We start from the raw sequence: 21598 nt of genomic DNA on the forward strand, positions 1-21598 counted from the left end.
CTGATAAGATAAAGTATTCTGTCTCCAAAGGGTATTTGCATTCTACAAGGTGGAAGGAAGAACTCTCTGGCTGTGAAATTTTAGATTATGGAGCTGGGAAAGGCAGGACTTGTTTGGGGCAGGGACCCCTTTTGGGTGACTCTGAAATTATTTTGTGTATGAGACTGCCTAGTGAAAAAACCTGCTCTGGATGAAAGTATCAAAAGCCTGAAATATTTTCAAGGGGAAAAATACTGCTCTACTACAAGCAATGCAAGAGTAAGACCACTCTGGTCTTTACTATGCATCCCCAAGGGGCTGGTGGAGGACTATGCAATGTGGATGTTCAATGTCTACTTCTGGAATGCTTTTTCATTCAGTCTTCAGAAGAGGGAATTATAATAATGAAATTCCAAACCATCATTCTTATCCAGGGGTACAAACACAATGTAATTTTTCAGGGTGATCACAGAGAGGACATTCAGATGTTTATGCTCTGGTTTGTGAGTGCTTGTGTTTTCTAGAGGTAAGAGCTTCACCTACTGTTACTTCCATATCATCTCGGTATCCTCCCAACCAAATCTAATAACATCTTGCACATTTTATTGATTCTGCAAATTTCAAAATCTGATGCATAAATTTTGAGATACATAGGCTGTGGAAGTGGAATTGATCTAGCATCATGGAAATTGCTCTGCCCAGTTTTGGGAGGTCATGTGTAGGGGCCAAGGAAAGAAGGAAAATATTCCTGAGAAACATTCCCCAATAACCAAGAACCAACTGCCTTCATATCAGGCATTGTATATACAGTGCAGATTTGCACATGCTCCCCTCCTTCCCTCATCTTACAGTAATAGGTAGAGTTGGTTTGGATGTTTTTTCTAAAACTTCATTTTTCACTTTTTCTTGACACCAGTGTAATTTCAATACGTTTTATTATATACATATCAAATAATTGATCACATGCTAATAAATTAAAGTTAAAATGATCTTTACCTGGCTCTGCCATGGATCGAGGTTCTAAAAGAAAAAAATTTAAAAGATTCTGAGTGTTTATTTTGCTGAGAGACTATATTTTCATCAGAAGCTTCCTATAGAATTTCATAATCTCTTGCACACTCACGAGTGATTTGATAAGGCTAAACTGTAAATGTTAAGTAAAATGACCTAAGCACCAATGACCTCGACAGGGACAGGACAGTTGTCATAGAAGGGCACCAAGAGAGCTGCTAACTAAACAATGCTGCTGTATCTTGGGACACACGTGGGTTCCACTTGGGACACATAAACCTTAGGTGAGGAAAAGTTACTAAGTTAGCTGGGATTCAGGAATGATTTGCTTTTATTGGTACCCACTCAGCCTTAGTGGAAAAAAAGTTTGTGAAGACTGAGAGATCATTTTTGGCTTTGGGCTCTCACATCCTAATAAAATGTAGAATATACCTCCTGCTCTAAGGTTTCTAATATTGAGAGCCTCAGGATAAACAACAGGTTCCTCGAGAGCAGGCTCTTTATCTTAAAATTCTTTGGCATTCCTGAACGTGCCCTCATGGTACTGAATACAGGTGTTCAATGAATGTTTATGGAATTTCAGGCACTCAGTAAATTGTTCTTGAACTTAGTTACAATCTTCTACACTGATAGAACTATCTTTTTCTCAGCTTAAATGGTACTCAGAATATATTACTGTTGCTTCTGTTGCTGTTAAACCTGTTACTAGGGCCAGCCCCGTGGCTTAGCAGTTAAGTGTGCACGCTCCGCTGCTGGCAGCCCGGGTTCGGATCCCGGGCGCGCACCAACGCACCGCTTCTCCGGCCATGCTGAGGCCGTGTCCCACATACAGCAACTAGAAGGAAGTGCAGCTATGACATACAACTATCTACTGGGGCTTTGGGGGAAAAAAATAAATAAAATTAAAAAAAAAAAAACCTGTTAGCAGTTTGATTCATGTATTATATTGATCCAAGTACTACTAGTTTGTGATTGGAAGAAACAAATTAACAAAAAAGCACATAAATTTCAACGTATTTTATGATTGAAATGGGTCAAGGTGAAAGCACTGCATGACAAGAAAAGAAGAATTAACCACTTGAACGTATAAATAATTCTTACAGTAAAAAAGAATAAAAACCCAATATAAAAATGAGCAAAGGATATGAACAGGTAATTTAAAAATAAGGAAATACAAAGACCTAATAAATATGAAAAAAAAGTTCCCTCCCACATCTAATTAGTGAAGTGTAGATTAAAACAAGTGTTCTTATTTTGGGCTTATAAAATTAGTGAACATTTAAAAAATATGTTTAATGCTATTGTTGGTGAAGGTGTGACACAAAAAGCATTCCCATATATTGCTGGTTGTAGTAGAATATAGCTAGGGCAACATGTGTCCCAATTCAACTGGGCAGACCTGGTTTATTCCTGGGATCCCTATGTAATTATTCATAGCAGCCTTTTTCGTTCCCAAAAGTGTCCCAGTTTGGATGATCAGTTATATGATCATCCTATATTTAGTTCAACCTCTTGGGATGGCATTTTGGCAATATATATTAAAAGCCTAAAAAATATGAATTCACAGTAGCAGTTCTAGTACTCAAATTTATTCTATATATATTTACAAAGATTTGCTCTGTTAACATGCATTGAAACATGGTTTATAATAGTAAAAACTTGTAAACAATCTAAATGTTCAACAATAGATTAAATAAATATGAAATTGATTGTATTGATTTATTTTTAAAAGTAAGAAAGATCTATATTTATTAACATGGAAAGATGTTTATGAAATTTTCAGTGAAAAAGTAAATAAAAAATACATTTACAAAAAAGAGCATGATTTATTTTTATTTAAAAAAACATGCACGGACAAATTCTTGGAGGGTATACATAAAAATATTGGTAGGGTTTAGTTTGGAGAAGTATGATTACAAGTGATTTTCATTTTATTCTTTTTGATTGTATTTTAATTAGTTATTTAAAAAGTTATAAAAATAAATGTATACAATAAATTTATAAAAATAAATTATCAGAAAAATAATTTTAAAGAGTTAACTTACTTTTCTGTAAAATCCTAAAATCTGGAGAATCTTCTATTAAGGTCCCTTCTCTATACCACTCAACTTTAGGAGAGGGAGCTCCTTTTACTCTGCATTCAAAGACAACCAGCTGACCCTCAGAAGCTGATAAATTTTGTAACATCTATAATGAGAAGAATATTGTTAGAATCAAAAAGTATACAGTTTTGAAATCTAACTCCAGTGTTGAATTCTAGAAAAAGATACCATTGCCTCCATATTTGGCTTTTCTCCAAATCTCTTACATCTCCAGCAGCTTCAATTCTGTGGATGTACACTGAGTCTATTTTTGGAGATAGAATCATCTGAGACCATACGAAAGTTTTCCTCACTATCTTCTTCCTTTTCCTCTCTGTTGCAGTGCCAGACAAGTTTATTAAATACTAGGCGAAACATTTTGAGGGTTTGCAAAAATAATAATTTTGGGTAAAGTATCTCTGTTCTTAAATGCCCAAGTGGAGTTTTGTTTCCAGATATAATAACAATAAAAAAAAAAAAAAAACCCTGCAGTGAGTATCTACTAGGTGTATAAGCATAGGAGTAATGTACTATTCCACACAAGAGTGTTGCTGTCCATGATGTGGAACAGCTTTGTGGCCCAAGTAACTAACTTTGTCTTCCTGACTTTGCCTTGTTTACATTCTGTAGTCCTGGAAATGGACTTTTATTTTGCAGTTTTGTTTTCCTTGTGTGGTCTTTACAACACAGTCTCAATGATCTGTTGAGGAATATAAAGAGTGACAATCTCTATAAAATCATAGTCACATGTGGAGTCTTGTACCATTGTAAAATATGTTGTAATTTTGTGAAGGAATCATTAAATGGTTTTCCATGCTTCCATGAAAAAAAGTTTACAAAAACCTCTTTGAATTGTAAGATATCGGTGTAGTCTACAACAGACTCTGTGGAAGACTGGAACTCACATTTTCCTTTCACAACTTGTTTTTCACTTATCATGATTTGTGAGCTTAAAGTCACACATTCATTTGTGTAGTTGGTGCTTCATTTGATTATGAAATACTTCTTTGGCATGTGTGGGCATATTTTTCTTTTTAATTTTGGCCTAAAGATTATAAACATAGAAAGGTTATGATTGAACTTACTCCACAAGTGCTATTAGTAAGAAAAGCTACAAAACTTTCTATTATTATAATTTTGGGGTCTGCATTTAGGAAATATGGGGTCTCACTTCAGAGAAGGGGAAAGCCAGTAATTTTTTTGCTTTTGTCATTCACTCTTATAAATATTTTGAGTGTTTACAGCTCTTGTCTGAACAATTTCAATATTTTGTGTTTGGCCCTATCATATTTACAGCGTTTGTCTAAAGAATATAGGAGTGGGGATAACCACATGGCTTTAGCTATAGGAGACTTTTACCTCAGAGGGATGTGTAAGTTGATATTGTGACAGCCAGAGGGTGCTGTAGTTCAACATTAGTGTTTTGATCTTTTTTGCTTTCCCAGGTTTGTTTGCTGAAGTAATTCAGGATGGGATTTGCACAGAGTGGTTTCTGAATTAATAAGGAACTATTTATCAAAAACCTGATTATTCTTTGTCTACTCAAAACAACATCTTCTAGTGACAAGAATGGTATGCTCTCAGTAAGCAGGGAACAGCAATGAGTCTTGGGTGCTCCTGGCAAGCTGGTGCATATGCCCTCTACTCTGACATCTGAGCAAATTCTGTGCTAAAATGGCAGCTTTGGGGCCTATTGAAAACTTTAATAGCAATCAGACATATCCCTGGGATTTGTACATAATGGAGTTTCATTTTTTCTTGAGGCAAACAAATTAGAAAACCAAACTGGAAAAAAAAAAGTGATGGTGGCAGAAGGGATTGAATAAACAAAATACGGCACATTTTTAAAATGGATGTAAGCAGAATGAGGTCAATCTACGTGTTCTGACAGGGCTTGCAGTTCAGTTCAGATATATGAGCCAATTCTCAACCTGCAGATGTTACACCAAAGCTCTGCTTGCAAAAGGACCTCCTTGAGAGAATATGTTGCTCACAATTAAGACCAACATTAGTTGTTTTATTCACTTGACATTGAAGGCTAAGACCTGTGTTCTATTTGAGAGTCCAGCCAAGATACCTGAGACACTACAGTATCTGGAATATGCCCTCTAACTGTCCGTGATACGAGATGGAAGCTCATTCCAGTGTGACACATCATCAATACTCAGTAAAGGTGCCAAGGGTCATTTTACAAGTCACTTAGAAAAAGTTGTTGAAAGTTGTTTTTGCTGAAAACTGTGCTTTTTCTACAAAAGTCTCATGAGAAGGAATAGGCTCACATTGCTGCACTTCAGAGTTCAAATCAGTTACATCATTTGACCATAATGTAGGTGGTGCCGTGTTCAATGCAGCCTTAGGTTTTAGGCTGTTACTGATGGCACAATGTGCACAGGCTTGATCATATTTATCTCAACTCCACTGAAAACAAATAAGACAAATGAAACATTCCCCAACTAGCAAAGATTAAGTTAGTCTTAACTAGGAATTAGGGATCTGGACTAAAGTCACTATAACCAAAGGTCTACAACCTCCTGAGGTAAATAGTATCCAAGGCGCAAATCTGTCTTGTGTGTCATCACCATACTGATCATCTGGGAAGACATTTCTTGTAGGGTGACTTGATAACACAGAACCTTTAGAAGCATGTCTTCCATTTGATATTGTATTTTTTTCTGTATTCCTCCTAAAGACACTCTGAAGCCACAAAGTGATGAAAGCAATAATTCCTTCTTAGCTGAAATGGAAGTTATTCATCGCAGGATAAATATTACTATGTGCCTGCTTTGTGCCAAGCACTGTGCCAGGAGCTGTAAATGTGAGTTGAAAGGACATAGTTCCTGCTTAGTAGGTCTATACCTACAAATATAATGCAGGGACATCCTTGAGAAAGAGCATTTCCCTTATTGGTTAAAAGATGTCAGCTACAAGGTTCATATTATCATTTTATTCCCTTTTTAATCCAGTTGATATTTTTGCTCCTTGGGAGATGCTGCAGTGAATGTGAATAGTGCTTTAGGCTGGAGTTGGATCAGAGCAGTTTTTACTGATAAAGAACTGTTTGATTGAAGACCCTTTTGCTTCCTGATTGTCACAGATGCCCAGTGCAACAGTTGAGTCAGAAAAGTCTCTGGAACTGTCGACTTGGGGAGAGGGGGCCATGTAACCTTCAGAAATCTGGATCCAGCCACTGGCCCAGTTATTTCAGTTTTCTGCCTCTGCTATTATATAATGAAGTACTCTTCTTCAAATTCTCACTTCCCCTGCCCCCTTGCACTCTTCAAATTACTGCTGAAGCAGCTGGAGCCAGGGCCGCTGCAGCCTTGAAAGCCAGCCAGAGCAGCTGCTGTTGGAGCGGGAGCAGCAGCAGGAGTAAGATTCTAATTTGATCATCTACCTCCCTTCACACTCAAGAAGTGCAAGCACTGTTTTCCCCCCACAAGCAGAGTGCAAGTGTTTTCCATACGGTATAGAGGATAAAGGATAGTCTATCTCCATTAAATATTTAAAAACATAGGTACCACCTTTGAGTAGAGCAATGAACCAGCGTATGAAACCCCAGTCTTCTTTCAAACTCTACCATTGCTTTGCTGGGCACACTCCTTTTCGTGTTAACCTTCTTTAAAAAGAAAATAATATCAGTACTTCCCCATCACCGAAGGAGGCACAAAGAGTTAAATAAAACTCTGCTCTCTAGTCGTTGCTTTAAAAAAAAAAAATGGCTTCTTGCCATCACTGGCAAAGAAATGCTATGCCAGGCAGTATAGAAAGTGAGTCATAGGGATTGGAATGCCAGAAGTCCCTAAAGAAGTAAATAGAACAGGAATAACCAGAACAAATATATGCAAATGATCAGTTATCATGGCTCATACCACGTGATTACCATCACCAGTGGCTCTGACTCAGAAATTTTCTAATGACGCTGGCAGTGACTGTGACCTCAGTCCTGTCCTCCCTGACGGAAACTAACGCAAGCACACCGTTGCTGATAAGTCCCTCTGGAATCTGAGCCACGACCTATCCCAGAGCCCTATGTCTGAACAATCTTGATCCCATTTATGGAGGCAAAAGCACACATCCCGAGGGCTGAGAAAGCCTCATCAGAGTTTGGGTCTCTGTACTAAGGACCATTTTTCCACACAGATCTAATGTTTTTGGAGATTTATCTAACAAATAATATGTACTAATGATTAATTCTTTTTCCCATTTTTATTTGTCAAAGGCATATATGTATCTGCCAATCAGAGCATCTATTTAGAAGGAGGTAATCAGAGTCACCACACAAAAGCAGCAAAACCATTGCTCTAACTAGTCCATGAAAATTAAATGCAAAGAATAAGTGTTAAAGTCCTATTGGACTTTTTGGAATAATAAAAATGGCTTTGGACCTATTAATACCTTTAGGGACTCCTATCTAGATTTAGAGATAGCCTTCAAGGTGCTTGGGAGAGACAGAAAAGTAAACAGCTTTATTATTGTGCTAAATGTTGTACCAGAGGTATGCATCAGGTGATACAGATGCAGAGAAGACAGAGAATCTCGGAAGATTTGAAACCGAATGGAGATAAGGAGTCCTCTCTGGTGTCTGACTGGGCAGATGGTGGTGAGGAAGAGAAGAGAGGAGGACTGGGTATAAATTATTCTGTGGGTTACTTGCCTTTAAAGAGTCAGTACTGCTCTAGGCTGTGACAAATGGGCATGACAAATTAAAGTGTCCTGATTTCTGGGGCACTCAAGCTCCATTCTAAGGCGAGGTGACTCAGCAGTGAAATAAGAGACAATTAGAGGTAGCTCTATCAGCTATATTACACACGCACGCACACGTCCACTTATAACTCTTCATCAAAGTCTTGTATTCACCAAGTCATAACATGTTGCTTTCCTACTTCAAGATTTTGAAAATAGTAAAGTTGAAATTCCAAAAGCAGGTTACAAGAAATGAACCTGAAAAATTGAGAGGCATCTCATGTTTCACATAAGAATGTTTGCCCAACTGATATGAATATGGATATGACAAACATGTCCCACTCTAGACTCTGCTTGATTTTAGAAAACCACCCTGGATGAGCTGATATAGTGGAACTTTCCTAAAAATGATGTTTCTGTGGAAGTTGTGGATGTAGATCTTCCTTTAGGATCAGTACTCATTGGAAAAGACTATTTTAGCCATTTTGCTCTAAACCAGGATTTCTCAGCCTCAGGTCTAGTGACATGTTGGGCTGGATAATTCCTTATTGTGGGAGGCTGTCATCCTATGCATTGTCGGATGTTCAGCAGCATCCCTGAATGCCAGTAGCACAGTCTCCCAGTTGTGAATACCAAAAATGTCTCCAGACATTGCCAAATGTCCCTTGGGGGGCAAAATTAACCCTGACTGAGAACCATTGCTCTAAACTAAAGCATACTTCTGAGAGCATAAAAATCTCTTTGGGCCTAACTTTGGCATTCATACAAACAATAAAGTATATTCCAGGCATAGGTTCCATCCATTTGGTCCTCATAACACCAAAAAAATCCAATGTGACTCATATTTTCACCTTTGAATTTATTGTCTTGGGCAACATATAAACAAAGTCTATGTTATATATGGGAAAGAACAATAGACTGAGAATTGGGAGAACTTGTTTCTAGTCCTGATATTGCTGCTAACTAGTCCTGTGACATTGGATAAATTGCTTAATCTCTCTGGCCCTCCCTTGGTTTTTTCATTTATTAAGGAAAGTACTTGAGTAAATTTTCCAGTTCTAAATACAAAGACTATGAGACTCAGAATTTTATGTCACCACAATACTTGATACCATGGACTTGAAAAAGATAGCTTTGTCTTAGAGTGAGGCTCTATGTCAAGCCTCCTAATATCATTTCCTTGAGCACCAAAGACATGTACTTGCAACCCAATTGTTCTGAAAGCCCAGAGAAATCTTTGGAGTAGTAAGTGGCTGGAAACTTGTCACCTGACCTGTGGGTGTAGCTACTGTGTTTAATAACAATAGAATGGCATAGAGATCAATGTGGTGAGTGGGGAAGACATTTCTCTCATTACACAAACTGTTATTAGAAATCCAGGACTTGAAGTGATATGGTAACAACTACCAAAAAACTCCCAAACCGTATATTGTACTTATAAGAGATGAAAATCCTGAGATAAAATCAGCAAATCTTAGATCTTACAACTTGGTTTGGGTCTCGTGGTATGTTTAAAGCCATGACAGAAAAAAGTAATATTTTGCTTACCTTTGTAAACACAGGAGCTGCAATGATAGGTTTTCCATCCAATCCTTGCAAATAGTTGGTAGGGCTCTGACACTGTTAGAAGGGAACCGACAGTAGATTCATTGCCACTAAGATTATTAGATAGATAGATAGATAGATAGATAGATAGATAGATAGATATAACAAATCTATAGAATTTGGAGTATGATATTAATCTAAAACCAAAAGACTGATGTTTTCTAAGTCTATGAATCACATACTTCAAATTTTAGACTGAATTGATTGTATTTCTTTCTAGGTCATGGTGGCTGTAAACACGTGCCTTCCAGCCTCCGCACCCTCCCCCCCGCTCCACACACACATATAGAGCTGTATCATTAACCTTAAACCCCTGAAGTGGTTCCATAGAACCCCTGGGGCTCCACAGAGCACAGTTTGAAAACTACTGGATTAGATGTGGATTAAAATGTGATCTCTCTGCATTGCTAAATGGCTTAGATAAGTTAACTCTTTTTAAAATTTTTTTAAAAGGTTTTACATCAATGTATTTAAATATTTAGATCAATGTATTTAAATATCAATATATATATATTATTGATGATAAATAAATATATGAATAACAGTTTACAAATATGTTTAGATTAGTATGATTTCACATTTTTAAAAGTATATGCATACATATATATTCATAGAAAATGCCTGGAACTATTTGCTGGAAACTGTTAACAGGAGGTACCTCCAAGGAGTAGAACCTTGACTAAAGTTTTTATTTAGTAAACTTCTGTACTTTTTGAATGTTTTAAAAATAAGATTGTATTATTATTATTATTATTATTATTATTATTATTATCAGAGACTTTAATGTTTTCTAAAAAAATAATTCATGGTTACTCCATCTTAGAAAGTAGAATTCTTTGCAGCTCTGTGAAGCTGAGTTTCATGATATAGTGTTTGTCCTGGGCTAGTGTGAGAGCTGGCAGCTCACTGTATATGTAATCAGTGCCCTTCATTAAGCTGGAATCTCAGAGATTAATTGATGAAAAGTTTCTTTTCCTATGACATCTGCCTATGAAGCTAGAGAATACGTTCCCAAAGCAATAGGAACCACTGATACCATACATCAGAAGTACTAACTGATTATCATGATCATGGAAGTGTGTTGCCCAAGGTCATTATGAAATTGCGCCAGAGGAGAGCACAATCGTGCCTTACTAGACGGTCATGTTCACAGTGCCTGCTTGTCACAGTCAATGGCATTTTTGTTTTACTTAGATTCTTGTACCTGCTGGATGGTTGACACACTGGGCTTGGCCACCACATGCTGGGCTTGGGGTACTGCTGAAGGAATGGTTGCAGAGGTAGTGGGAGGGGATGACACCTCCTTTGGCTTCTGGATTCTGAGAAATGGTTAAAGTATCGATTATAAAACAAACCTATCATTGTTTGTGAAAATTCTTCCAGCAAAGCTAGTAATGCCATCTCTGCTCACAGTTAGATGTAATAAAAATCTTCGTCCAACAATATTCCACAAACGTTTACTGAGGGCTTCTTTGCTACACACTTTGTTAGGAAATGTAAACAAGAAGGAGATAAGATACCACTCCTGTCCTCGAGTTAGTTGCTCTCAGCACAGCCAGAGACTCAAGCATTTTCACAACTGAGATTCAAGACAAGTGCTATGACAGCGCATGTTCAGAAGATGGTTGTTTGAGATTTGTTTTGTTGTTGTCTTCTGTGTTTTCCTTTCTCTTCCCATTTCAAGTAAGAGGACAGGCTTTATAAATCTTTGCTTCTGGGATTTTGGCATTGCAGAAAGCAGAAATAGCCTGAGTCAATGAGCTCTTCAAGTTTACACAAATTAAATTAGAGAGATTATTTGAAGGGCAAGAAAGCCAGGAAGTATTCTCAAGAAGGCTACAGAGGGGAGATTATTTTAGTTTTGCTGTGGAGAAGAGAGAGGTCTGTGAATCTTGCCAGAGAACCTGACAAGAGGGAAAACCTGAGTCCAGAAGGGATGGCAATCCCTCTGGTTGAAGGGCTCCCACTCTTGCTAAAGATACCAGTATCCAATCATGTCAGGAAGCAACAAAGCACTGGACTTGAAGGAACCTTGAGGCCTGGGACACGGGCCTCTCATCCATAACCTGTTGGGATAGATGACTGATGACAGGATGGGCTTCCCTTTGTCTAGATGTTACCTTTCTCTGCCTCAGCTTTCTCATCTCTAAAATGGGGAAATAATAATTCTTACCTCATAGGTCTTTTGTGAGAGTGAAATGAGGTAATTCAGGTAAGATGCTTAGAGCAGTGCTTGATATCAAACTGATCTATATATCCCGGGGATATTTGCACAACCATGGAAGGGGAAAGGGACACCCAATAATGACAGATTTGATTTTTTCCCAGCCAGGCAGGATGGGGTCTCAGAAGCAGAATTATGGGTGATGCAATCAGTGTCCCCAAAACATCTGCTTTCTTATTCTACAATAATAGAATCCCTCATTTCTTTACATGGCTACTCCAAATAAAGACTACATTTCCCAACATTCATTGAAGCCAAGTGTGGCCATGTGACTACTTTCTGGTCATGGGATATGAGGGATAGTGATGTACGTAATTTAAGAGAGATGACCTTAAAAGGGTGGCAGGGTATGCCCTTTATTCCTTCCAATCTTAGACTAAGAAGATGAGGCCACACCTTAGAATGAGATGAAGCAGAAAGCTAGAAGCAGACAGGAACCCAGTGGAATGTGGAACCATTTTACCAGCCAAATTCACATTTAAGTGTAAATGAGAAATAAATATCTGTCTTATTTAAGTCACTGTTATTTTGGGTCTCTTTTACACACAACTGAAGCTAAATCCTAACTACTACAAGTAGATTTAAAGAAAATAAACAAATGAGATATTTCTTGCTTATTTAAGTTTGTATATCAAAATTCATACCCATTACGTTTGTAATCTGTGTCATGAGATCCTTGAGGAAGGAGTGATGAGTGTGCAATGGAGGAGGAGTTTATTATAAAACTCAACTGGGTTTTCAAAGATAAGAGTTTGCAGGCAAATGATACTTGGGTTTGCAACAATTTGAGAAAAGCTGGGTGTTTAATACTGAGATAGTCTTAAATGATTTAAGAGACTATATACACACATTATAGTGTCAGATATTTTAAAAATTAATATCTGACTTTTTGTTTCTACTCCTTTTTATGAGTTGATGAATTATTTTACGTGAGTTGGTGATTTCTGTTTTTTAATAAAGAAAATGAAAGCTTGGAAAAAAAAAAGGAGATAGAGCACTCCTAGCAAAGTGAACAGCTTGAACAAAAGGGTGAAAATGAACTGTTCATTGTTTGAGTGAGATGGCAGCAGTGTAGAAAGCCTGATGCAGGAGAATGGAGGAGGAGGGGGCAGGAAAGCCTGTTTAATACTCTAGTGAATAAGGCTTTGAATGCCATGTTAAGATTTTTTTTTAAATGTTCTTGGTTTTGTGTTTGATTTTTATTTTCCTATAGATAACAAACTTTTTAAAATGATAGGATCAGATTTATCTTTTAAAGAATAATTGGTTGTAGTCTGGAGACTGTAAAAGAGAGAAAAAGGCTGGAGCAGACAGGAGAACCTGTAAGGAGGTGACGGGTACCAAGAGGTAGGAAAGAAGAGGAATTGAACCAAAGCCATGAGAATGATAAGGAAGAGAAAGGGAGAAATCATTTACTCTGGTTATGAGTTTTCTTACCCCCACAAAAGCTAAAAGGAAATTATCATTGCAACATAGGCATACACAAAGGATTTTGAAGAATAAGACATGATTTCTGCCCTTAAGGTGTTTACCCTATGTAGGGGAGGACAGAATACTATGCAAACACAGTTAACAACTCTTCAACTAGTCTTCCAAATATTGCCATTTGTTTCAGGTAATCTCAAGGAATGGCTATTGCGTCTGCTTCTGGTTTCCACGCGTTTTGCCCACAGCCTCCTCTGTCTGAAATGCCTTTCCCTCCCTTGTTTGAGACTGTCCACTGTTCTTTTAAGAACCAGCTCAAGGTCATCAACTCTGTGAAGCCTTTCCTGGTCTCTCTTTCCCTCCCCAAGCAGTCAATAGTCCTTTGTGCCAAGTCTTATACACCCTGCATATGGTTAGATCATAGTCTAATACACCATATTACTCTTACAGTTTATATGTTTGGTATACATTTTTTGCTATATTTGCTATATATTTCCCTCTACTAGACTGTGAGTCTCTTGAATGCAGGAAGCATCTGATTTTTCCTAATACCCATTGCATCTAGTGAAGTGCCTGGTGTAAAGTAGGTGCTCAGTCAACGGCTGTGGAAAGTAATGAATGGATGGATGCAATGGGTATTAGGAATGGTTCAGTACTCTACACAACTGTCTAGCAAAAGGTTATGACTTGTCCAGATCACTCATATGTATAATTTAGGATCACTGGGTTTTGTGTTCTTGTGAGTACTGTTATTCAGTCAGAAAACATGAATTTTTTGAACCACTGGGTTATTTGTTTTTCACTCTATAGGCATAAGTATGACGATATTTCACAGGTGATGCCCCATTTTTAAAATATTGGGGATATTAACATTAATCTGCTAGACAAGACTTAATCAAAAGAAGTAGAGTTTTCTCCAATCTGCCCAATCTTTTTTTTTTTTGAAGTCATACCCTGGAGCTAAGTTCTACTAACCAATTAGCAGCTTTCTCAGGATCTGAGGATGCTAAGGCTCAGAGATAGAAAGATAGAAAATTAGAATTACCGACTCATCTCTTCCTTGTTAGGGTCCCCTTCTGAGTCAGAAGAAGAAACCCCTGGAAAAATAAAAACAAGATAGAACATTTTTAAGATGATAATTTCTTTAACTGGTTCCTAGGCACTTGAAGACCTACAGAATTTTAGACCTAGAAGTGGACTCAGTGATCCCCTACACTACCACCCAATTTTGTAGATTAGGGAATAGACTCCAAGTAGCCGAAGGACTTGCTCAAGGTCACAGAGCTAGTTAGTGATACAATTCAAACTAACTGGCCCAAATTCCAAGTGTTCTTGTATGTAAAACACCTGCTGATGGCTTTGGACTAACAGAGCAGTCTACAGATGTTCTGTGGTGTCCAACATAAATCCTCTTCCTCTTGGCCTACACAGATTAAATAAAAGAAGAGATTACATTGGATTCCAAACATTGTAGGTGTAGGTGGATGCTCTTCCGTCCAGTCCTAATATTAACAAGTCACACTTCATCTTGGGAGTGGGGGTGTTTGAAGCTCTGTTACCACAAAGAAAAAAATCAGCAATCCAATCTCAGCACTGTTAGCAGAGCTTTGATCCCGGATTTAGTTCTCAAGATAGTAAATTCCAGGAAGATATAACAGAGCTAAATCTGGAGGTATTTATTGTACTCCAAAAATTTGAGGGTAAAAACGTACAACACACTTCTATTCATGCATGTATTCAATAAATGTTCATCAAATAACCGCTATGTACTTGGTAACAGATAAGGTATTGGAAATATAAAGAAGAATGAGACAGTCCGTATCTTACAGTCTAGTTGGTAAAGGGGCATTTATACCACAAGAATACAATATTTAAGTGCTAAAACCAAGGCATACATAAGATATTATTGATGATAAAAGTACTAAAGAAGAGTATCCAGAAAAATCTCAGAGAATGAGATAAATAGGAACAAAAACTTAAGTAGATATATAAGGAACGTAAATTGATTTCTTCCCTAAAATTAGTCAGATAAGTGTGGTGCTGATGTAAGTGCCTTTTCAAGGCTCCCAAATGGTCTCACTGCTCCTACCCTTGACTCCCTGCAGTATATTCTCAACCAGGAGCCAGAGTGACTCTGTTAAAAGCTAGGTCAGATCATGTCACGTCTCTATTCAGAATCCTCCAGAGCTTCCCATCTCCCTCACAGTAAAAGCCAAAGTCCTTGCAATGACCTGCAAGGACCTACCCCAACTCCATGGGGACAGAAGCTCCTGTACTCGGGACACTCCCGGACCTTATCCTATGTATCTGTTATTTGGCTGTTCATCTGTATCCTTTATCATATCTTTTAATAAACTGGTAAACATAAGTAAGTGTTTCCTTGAGTTCTGTGAGCCTCTCTAGCAAATGAATCAAACCTGAGGAGGGGGTCAAGGGAACCTCTAATTTGTAGCCAAGTCGGACAGAAGTTGTGGGTTACCTGGGGACCTACTAATTGAGATTGGCATCTGAAGTGGGGTGGGGAGGCAGTCTTATCAAGTCCTTGTTAAGAACTGAGCCCTTAACCTGTGGGATCTGATACTATCTCCAGGTAGATGGTGTCAGAATTGAGTTAAATTATAGGACACCCAACTGGTGTTGTGGAGAATTGCTTTTTGTTGCTGTTGGAACCCTCCCCGTACCAAAACACACAGGTTGGAATTGGTGATCTGAACCATTTCATATACCTATCATATTACAGTAGTCCTCTTCTGCAGGGGATACATTCCAAGACCCCCAGTGGATGCCTGAAACCACAGATAGTACCGATCTCTATGTAATGATTTTCCTATACATACATACCTTAATTTATAAATTAGGTACCATAAGAGAATATCTGAATTGCCAGTATCACTATTCTTGCACCTTTGGGCCATTATTAAGTAAAACAAGGGTTACTTGAACACAAGCACTGCGATACCATGACAGTCTATCTGATAACCCAGATGGCTATTAAGTGACTAACAAGCCAGTAGCATGCACAGCGTGGATATGCTGGACAGAGGGATGATTCATGTCCTTGGGCAGAGGTGGTGGAAAGGCATGAGATTTCATCAAGATATTCAGAATGGCATGCAATTGAAAACTTATGAGTTGTTTATTTCTGGAATTTTCCATTTAATATTTTTGGACTACAGTTGACTACAGGTAACTGAAACTGTGGAAAGCAAAACCATGGATAAGGTGGGACTACTATATATATTTTATTTATTTTCTGTCTCTCCCATTACAATGTAAATTCCATCTGTCCATGAAACTAAGGATTTTTTTCTATAGTCCTGGGTCGCTTAATGACTGGGATATGTTTTGAGAAATGTGTCATTAGGTGATTTTACCATTGTCTGAAAATCATAGAGGTACTTACACAAATGTAGATGGTATAGCCTACTACACAGCTAGGTTATATGGTACTAATCTTATGGGACCACCATCATATATGCAGTCCTCGGTTGACTGAAATGTCATTACGTAGCTCATGACAGTATTTGGTTCTCTGCTGTATCCCCACTGCCTAGAATAGTGTGTGGTAGACTAGGCCCTCAATAAATACTTATTTATTATAACTATATGTCTTACTAGTAAGTACCATGATCTAAGAGAATTTTGCTTTACCTTCTATATAAATCTCAGCAGAAGTTGAGTCTGTCCCATAGATGTTAGAAGCAAAGCAGGAATAGCGTCCTGTGTCCTCTTCAAATGCTTCAGCGATGGTCAGTGAGTGCAGATTTCCCGCCTGGATGATGTGAATGTCTGGGGAATTTTCAAGCTCCTTGCCTTCACAGTACCACCTGCGAGGAAGGGAATATTGGACATGACTGAAATGTGAGAATTAATAACATAGATGGCTCCAGATGTTTCCTAAGAAGAAAACAGTGACAAACTTATTGTCAAAATATTGAACAATCCACTACTGTGGTATAACTTGATGGTAACAATGATAAAAGCTGGCAATATTCAAATCACATTGACATTTTACTCAGGAAATTAGAAAGTGGCTCCTATTAAGAATGATACAACTGAAAGAAGATGGATCAGAAAGCAAATACAGCTAACCATGAAGGGCAGAATCTTTGATGTAAAACTTGGCTTTTCCTAAAAAGACTTATAGCTTTCTTTAGGATGCATTAAGTAAGTGCTACTTTAGCTTACTTGGAGAAAATCTAAGGGATATTAAAGGTTTGTGAAAATGAGTGCACTCATTCCCTACTATCAAAATGCATCTGACCTAGCTAAATAAAATTAATTTGTTTGGTTACTTGAGTCATCAGAATCAGGAGGATGGGTCACATTCTCCCAGGAGTGGCCCAACCCTGGCAAATAACCTAAGTTAAGTATGTTATGGTATTTTATTTTAATCCTATATACTTGAAGTTAGAAATTTTTATTATAATATAGTTATATATGTTAACTATGTTAAAATAATATAAAATAACCTTTTGTCCAAAGGTTTACACAAAATAATACATAAAATAATGTTTAAAATGCGGAGGTGCATAATAAGAGAAACGGACATTAAAACTATATGGAAATATCATTTCTCATGTAACACATTGGCAAAAGTCTAAAAATTTGACCAGTCTCATACACTGCTAGTAGGAACGTAAAATGGTACAACCCTTGGAAAGGAATATGGCAATATCTGCCAAAACTACAGATGCATTTATCCTTGACCCAACAATCCCACTTGTGGGACTCTATCATACATATACACTTGCATACACACAAAATGACGAACATACAGGTTAATTATTTAAATAGCAAAAGATTGGAAAAAATCCAAGTGTACATCACTAGGGGACTGATGGAATAAACTATGGTACCGTCACAAAATGGAACACTATGCAGCTCTAAAAAAAGAATGAGAAAGGTCACCATGTACTGATATAGAAAGAACCCCAAGATATATATAGTTAAAATTTTAATGGTAAGGTGCAGAATAGTACATATAGAGTATTAGCTTTTGTATAAGAAATGTAGGTGTTATGGGTTGAATTATCTCTCACCAAAAGATATATTGAAGTCCTAATCCCCAGTACTTTTGAATTTAACCTTATTTGGAAATAGGGTCTTTGCACATATAATCAAGTTACAATGAAGTTATTAGGGTGGGCCCTAATCTAAAATGAATGGGATTCTTCAAGAAGAGGAAAACCCCATGTGAAGAAAGAGACACACAGGAAGAATGACATGGGATGACAGAGACGGAAATCAGATGCAGCTGCAAGCCAAGGAATGCCAAGCGTTGACAGCCACCACCAAAAGCTAGAAGAGGCAAGGAAGGAGTCTACCCAGAGTCTCAGAGGCAGCATGGCCCTGCTGACACCTTGATTTCAGACTTCCAGCCTCCAGAACTGCAAGACAGTACATTTCTATTGTTTAAGCCACCCAGTTTGTGGTACTTTGTTACATAGCCCTAGGAAACTAATACAGGGAGCAAGAAATAAGATATATTCATGTTGTTTGCATTTGCATAAAGAAAACTGGAAAGAAGGAAATGAAAATCAAAAGTGGCTACCTATTAGGGATGAGGGGAAACGAGATGGAGCAAGTCAGATAGGAGTGAGATGTCTCAGTGTATCTCTTTCTATATTGTTTTCCTTTTTTTGAAATAATAATTATTAATAAACATCATAATAAAAAGTAATTAAGTGGGTGAGGTGTTACCACTACTCAATGTCAAAAATTAAGGAGTCTTGGCAGTCGCTAATCTTTATTGCAATTTCAAATTTAACCACTCAGTGCTTTAATCCCACCTTCCCACCATTTATAAAGCAAGATTCTAGAGCACATTTAAGAAAACTCACCTATTCGACTACTTCCCAATAGTCAAGCTTTTCTCTATTGTTCCATAAATATATCATAGTCACCCCTACATTCAAGTCTCTGCTCATGTTTTTCTCTCTATCTGAGATTCTCTTCCTCTGCCTTTCAGCTACTGGAAATATAACTCGTTCATCAAAGTTTGGCTCAGATATCACCTCTTACACTAAGTACCTTTTACCATCAATTCTCAATGATTGTTACTTTTTTCTAACTTCACTTTTTTAAAACCTGTGCTATGTCATGATAGACTTGATTATATCCTAACTTTTACTATTCTCTATTTTGAGAATTTGTCTTGTCTCACCAATTTCACTAGATTTTGGTAAATTCTTTGAAGGTAGGGACCGTACCTTATATGCTCTGTAGCGTCCACAGTACCTAGTACAGTTCTCTATATATTCTATCTTTTGGCCATCTTATCTCAACCCATAGTTTCAATTATCACCTCTATTTGGGATAACATCCAAATCTGCCTTTCCAGCCCTAACTTCTGGACCCCTTCTCCCATCACTCTTCCTTCACTATGTTCTAACCACATTGGTCTTCTTTCTATTCTGTGAACACATTATCTATTCTCCATTAGGATTTTTGTACTTCCTGAAATCTTCTTCCTCCAGACCTTTACAAAGATAGGTCCTTCTCATCAGTCAGGCCTCAGCTCAAATGTCAACTCCTTGGAGACACTTCCCTGATCCTCTTCCTAATGTAGCCCCCTTATCCTCAGACACTCTATGTCATTACTCTGTTTTGTTATCGTGACAGCACTTATTATTATCTGAAATTATCTTATATACATGTTTACTTTGTTATTGTTTACTCCTCCCACTAGATTGTAAAGTCTGTGAGAAGACCTTAGTCTTATTCACCACTATAATCCTAGCACCTACAACAGTGCCCTGGTACCTGGTATCTGGTACACAGAAAATATATGCTGGGTTTGTTGAAAGACCAAATGAAGGAAAGAATTGATAGTTAATATTTTGTGAGTATTTGTTATTTGCTTCATCAAATTCTATGCCAGTCTTTGATTTATTGTAGCAATAGCAGTACATGCAGCTGCTGAAATGGGCTCATAGATCTCCCAAAGCATAAATCTCAACAAGACTTCGAGGAGCTTATATGAACAGACCCTCAGAGCATAGACAGTTCCAAATACAAATAGTGGGCGTTCAATTAAACATGACATATTGAGCACATGTGTTTATCTTTATGCCCCTCCTGAAATGCCTCTAAAATGGGAATAAAGGAATTTTAAAATGGTATAAAAGCACAAGGACAAAAAGAATGGGAAGGGAGACAACAGCAGACCTGAGACCTCAAAAACTTTTGGAAGGTAGAAAGCAAACTGAGGAGCCAGGAGAGCTGAAAAATCTGGAAACCAAGTGCCGACTTGGGAGTGTCAATGATAGAAGCCAATCTGTGCAGCAGAACCCCAGCAAGTTTCAGGATTTGGAGATACAGGTGTGGGGATGTGCGCTATGGGGGAGGATACACGGAGATTAAAACAGGGAAACTAATTTCAAGTGTGGAAAATGAGCACTTAGATCCCTACAGCAGGTCACACCCCTCTTCTGAGCAGTTTAGGGGATGTCCCAGATGAAGGCTGAGTTGCCACCTGCGTGGCATATTGGAGCAAGAGGAAGAAGGGCTTCAGGAGGAACTTCTCTAGCGAAAAACAAATGGGCCTGATGGCTTAACTGTGTGAAACAGAATATTTAGGAGATGTTTTACAAGTGTATTGGAGAATTGAGACATATTTGTAATAGGACCACAGAACTAAGCACATAAAAAAACAAGATGGTAATCAGCTCCAGGTCAAAATAAAAAGTTATACAAGCAAGGAAACATTCATTTTACCTTACTGGGCTTGGCAGCAAATAGTACTTACATTGTAACAAGAAGGTAAACATTAAATATTTTTTAAACATCAGTGTGATGTGATTTTATTGAGGCAATGAAGGAAGGAATAATGGAGGTGCTGGTTTAGTGGGGGGTGCTAAAACCCCATCTTCTGGAACAGGAAGTCAGAAAATAGCTAATAGCATACCAAGCAATAGTGGTATAAACATATTACAGCAATTCTCAAAGTATGGTTCACTTCCTGTGAAGGCAAAACTATTTTCACATAATACTAAGATATTATTTGCCTTTTCATTGTGTTGATGTTTACACTGATAGTGCAAAAGCCACAGTGGGTAAAATTGCTGGTGGTTTAGCAGCACAAATTAAGGCAGTATCACAAAACTGACTAGTGGTCAGTATGTTCTTCACCACCACACTCACAGTTAAAATAAAAAATCCAGTCTCACTTAAAAATGTCACTTAAAAACTCAATGAAGCAGTAAAAATCACTACTTTTATTAAATCTCAACCTTGAATCCACGTCTTTTTAACATTCTGGGTGGTGAAATGGGAAGTAGCATAAAGCGTTTCTACTGGATATGGAAGGGCACTTGTGATTTTTTTGAGTTGAACTAGGCACTTAATGCATGAAATAATATTTTAACGTGAAAGAACTGACAAATTATGGTTATTTAGACTTGAGTATTCAGCAGATGTCTTCTCAGAAATGAAGGAAGTAAGCCTGTCGTCTCAAGTAAAAATAACCGATAACATTTGTTGCCAATGAAAAAATTCAAGCTTTTAAGGAAAAATTAGAGTTTTGGAAAACTTGTATCCCCCACAGTGAGTTTAGGGCTTCCCAATACCTAAAGATTGTTGATGAAAT

General features: G+C 37.6%; 1 protein-coding gene across 2 annotated transcripts in view; it reads right to left on the reverse strand.

Moving 5' to 3' along the window:
* MYPN (myopalladin) overlaps positions 1-21598 on the reverse strand; it is a 68583-nt gene that overhangs the window by 33823 nt on the left and 13162 nt on the right. For both annotated transcript variants that reach the window (XM_058543344.1, XM_058543345.1), the window contains exons 2-7: positions 16660-16835; positions 14054-14105; positions 10564-10678; positions 9303-9374; positions 3036-3177; positions 976-999 (exon numbers count right to left, since the gene is read on the reverse strand). In XM_058543344.1, coding sequence (XP_058399327.1) covers positions 976-999; positions 3036-3177; positions 9303-9374; positions 10564-10678; positions 14054-14105; positions 16660-16835 — 581 coding nt within the window. The remainder of the gene's footprint in view (positions 1-975; positions 1000-3035; positions 3178-9302; positions 9375-10563; positions 10679-14053; positions 14106-16659; positions 16836-21598) is intronic.

The sequence above is a fragment of the Diceros bicornis genome, chromosome 6 (genome assembly GCF_020826845.1).
Source record: "Diceros bicornis minor isolate mBicDic1 chromosome 6, mDicBic1.mat.cur, whole genome shotgun sequence".
NCBI lineage: Eukaryota > Metazoa > Chordata > Mammalia > Perissodactyla > Rhinocerotidae > Diceros > Diceros bicornis.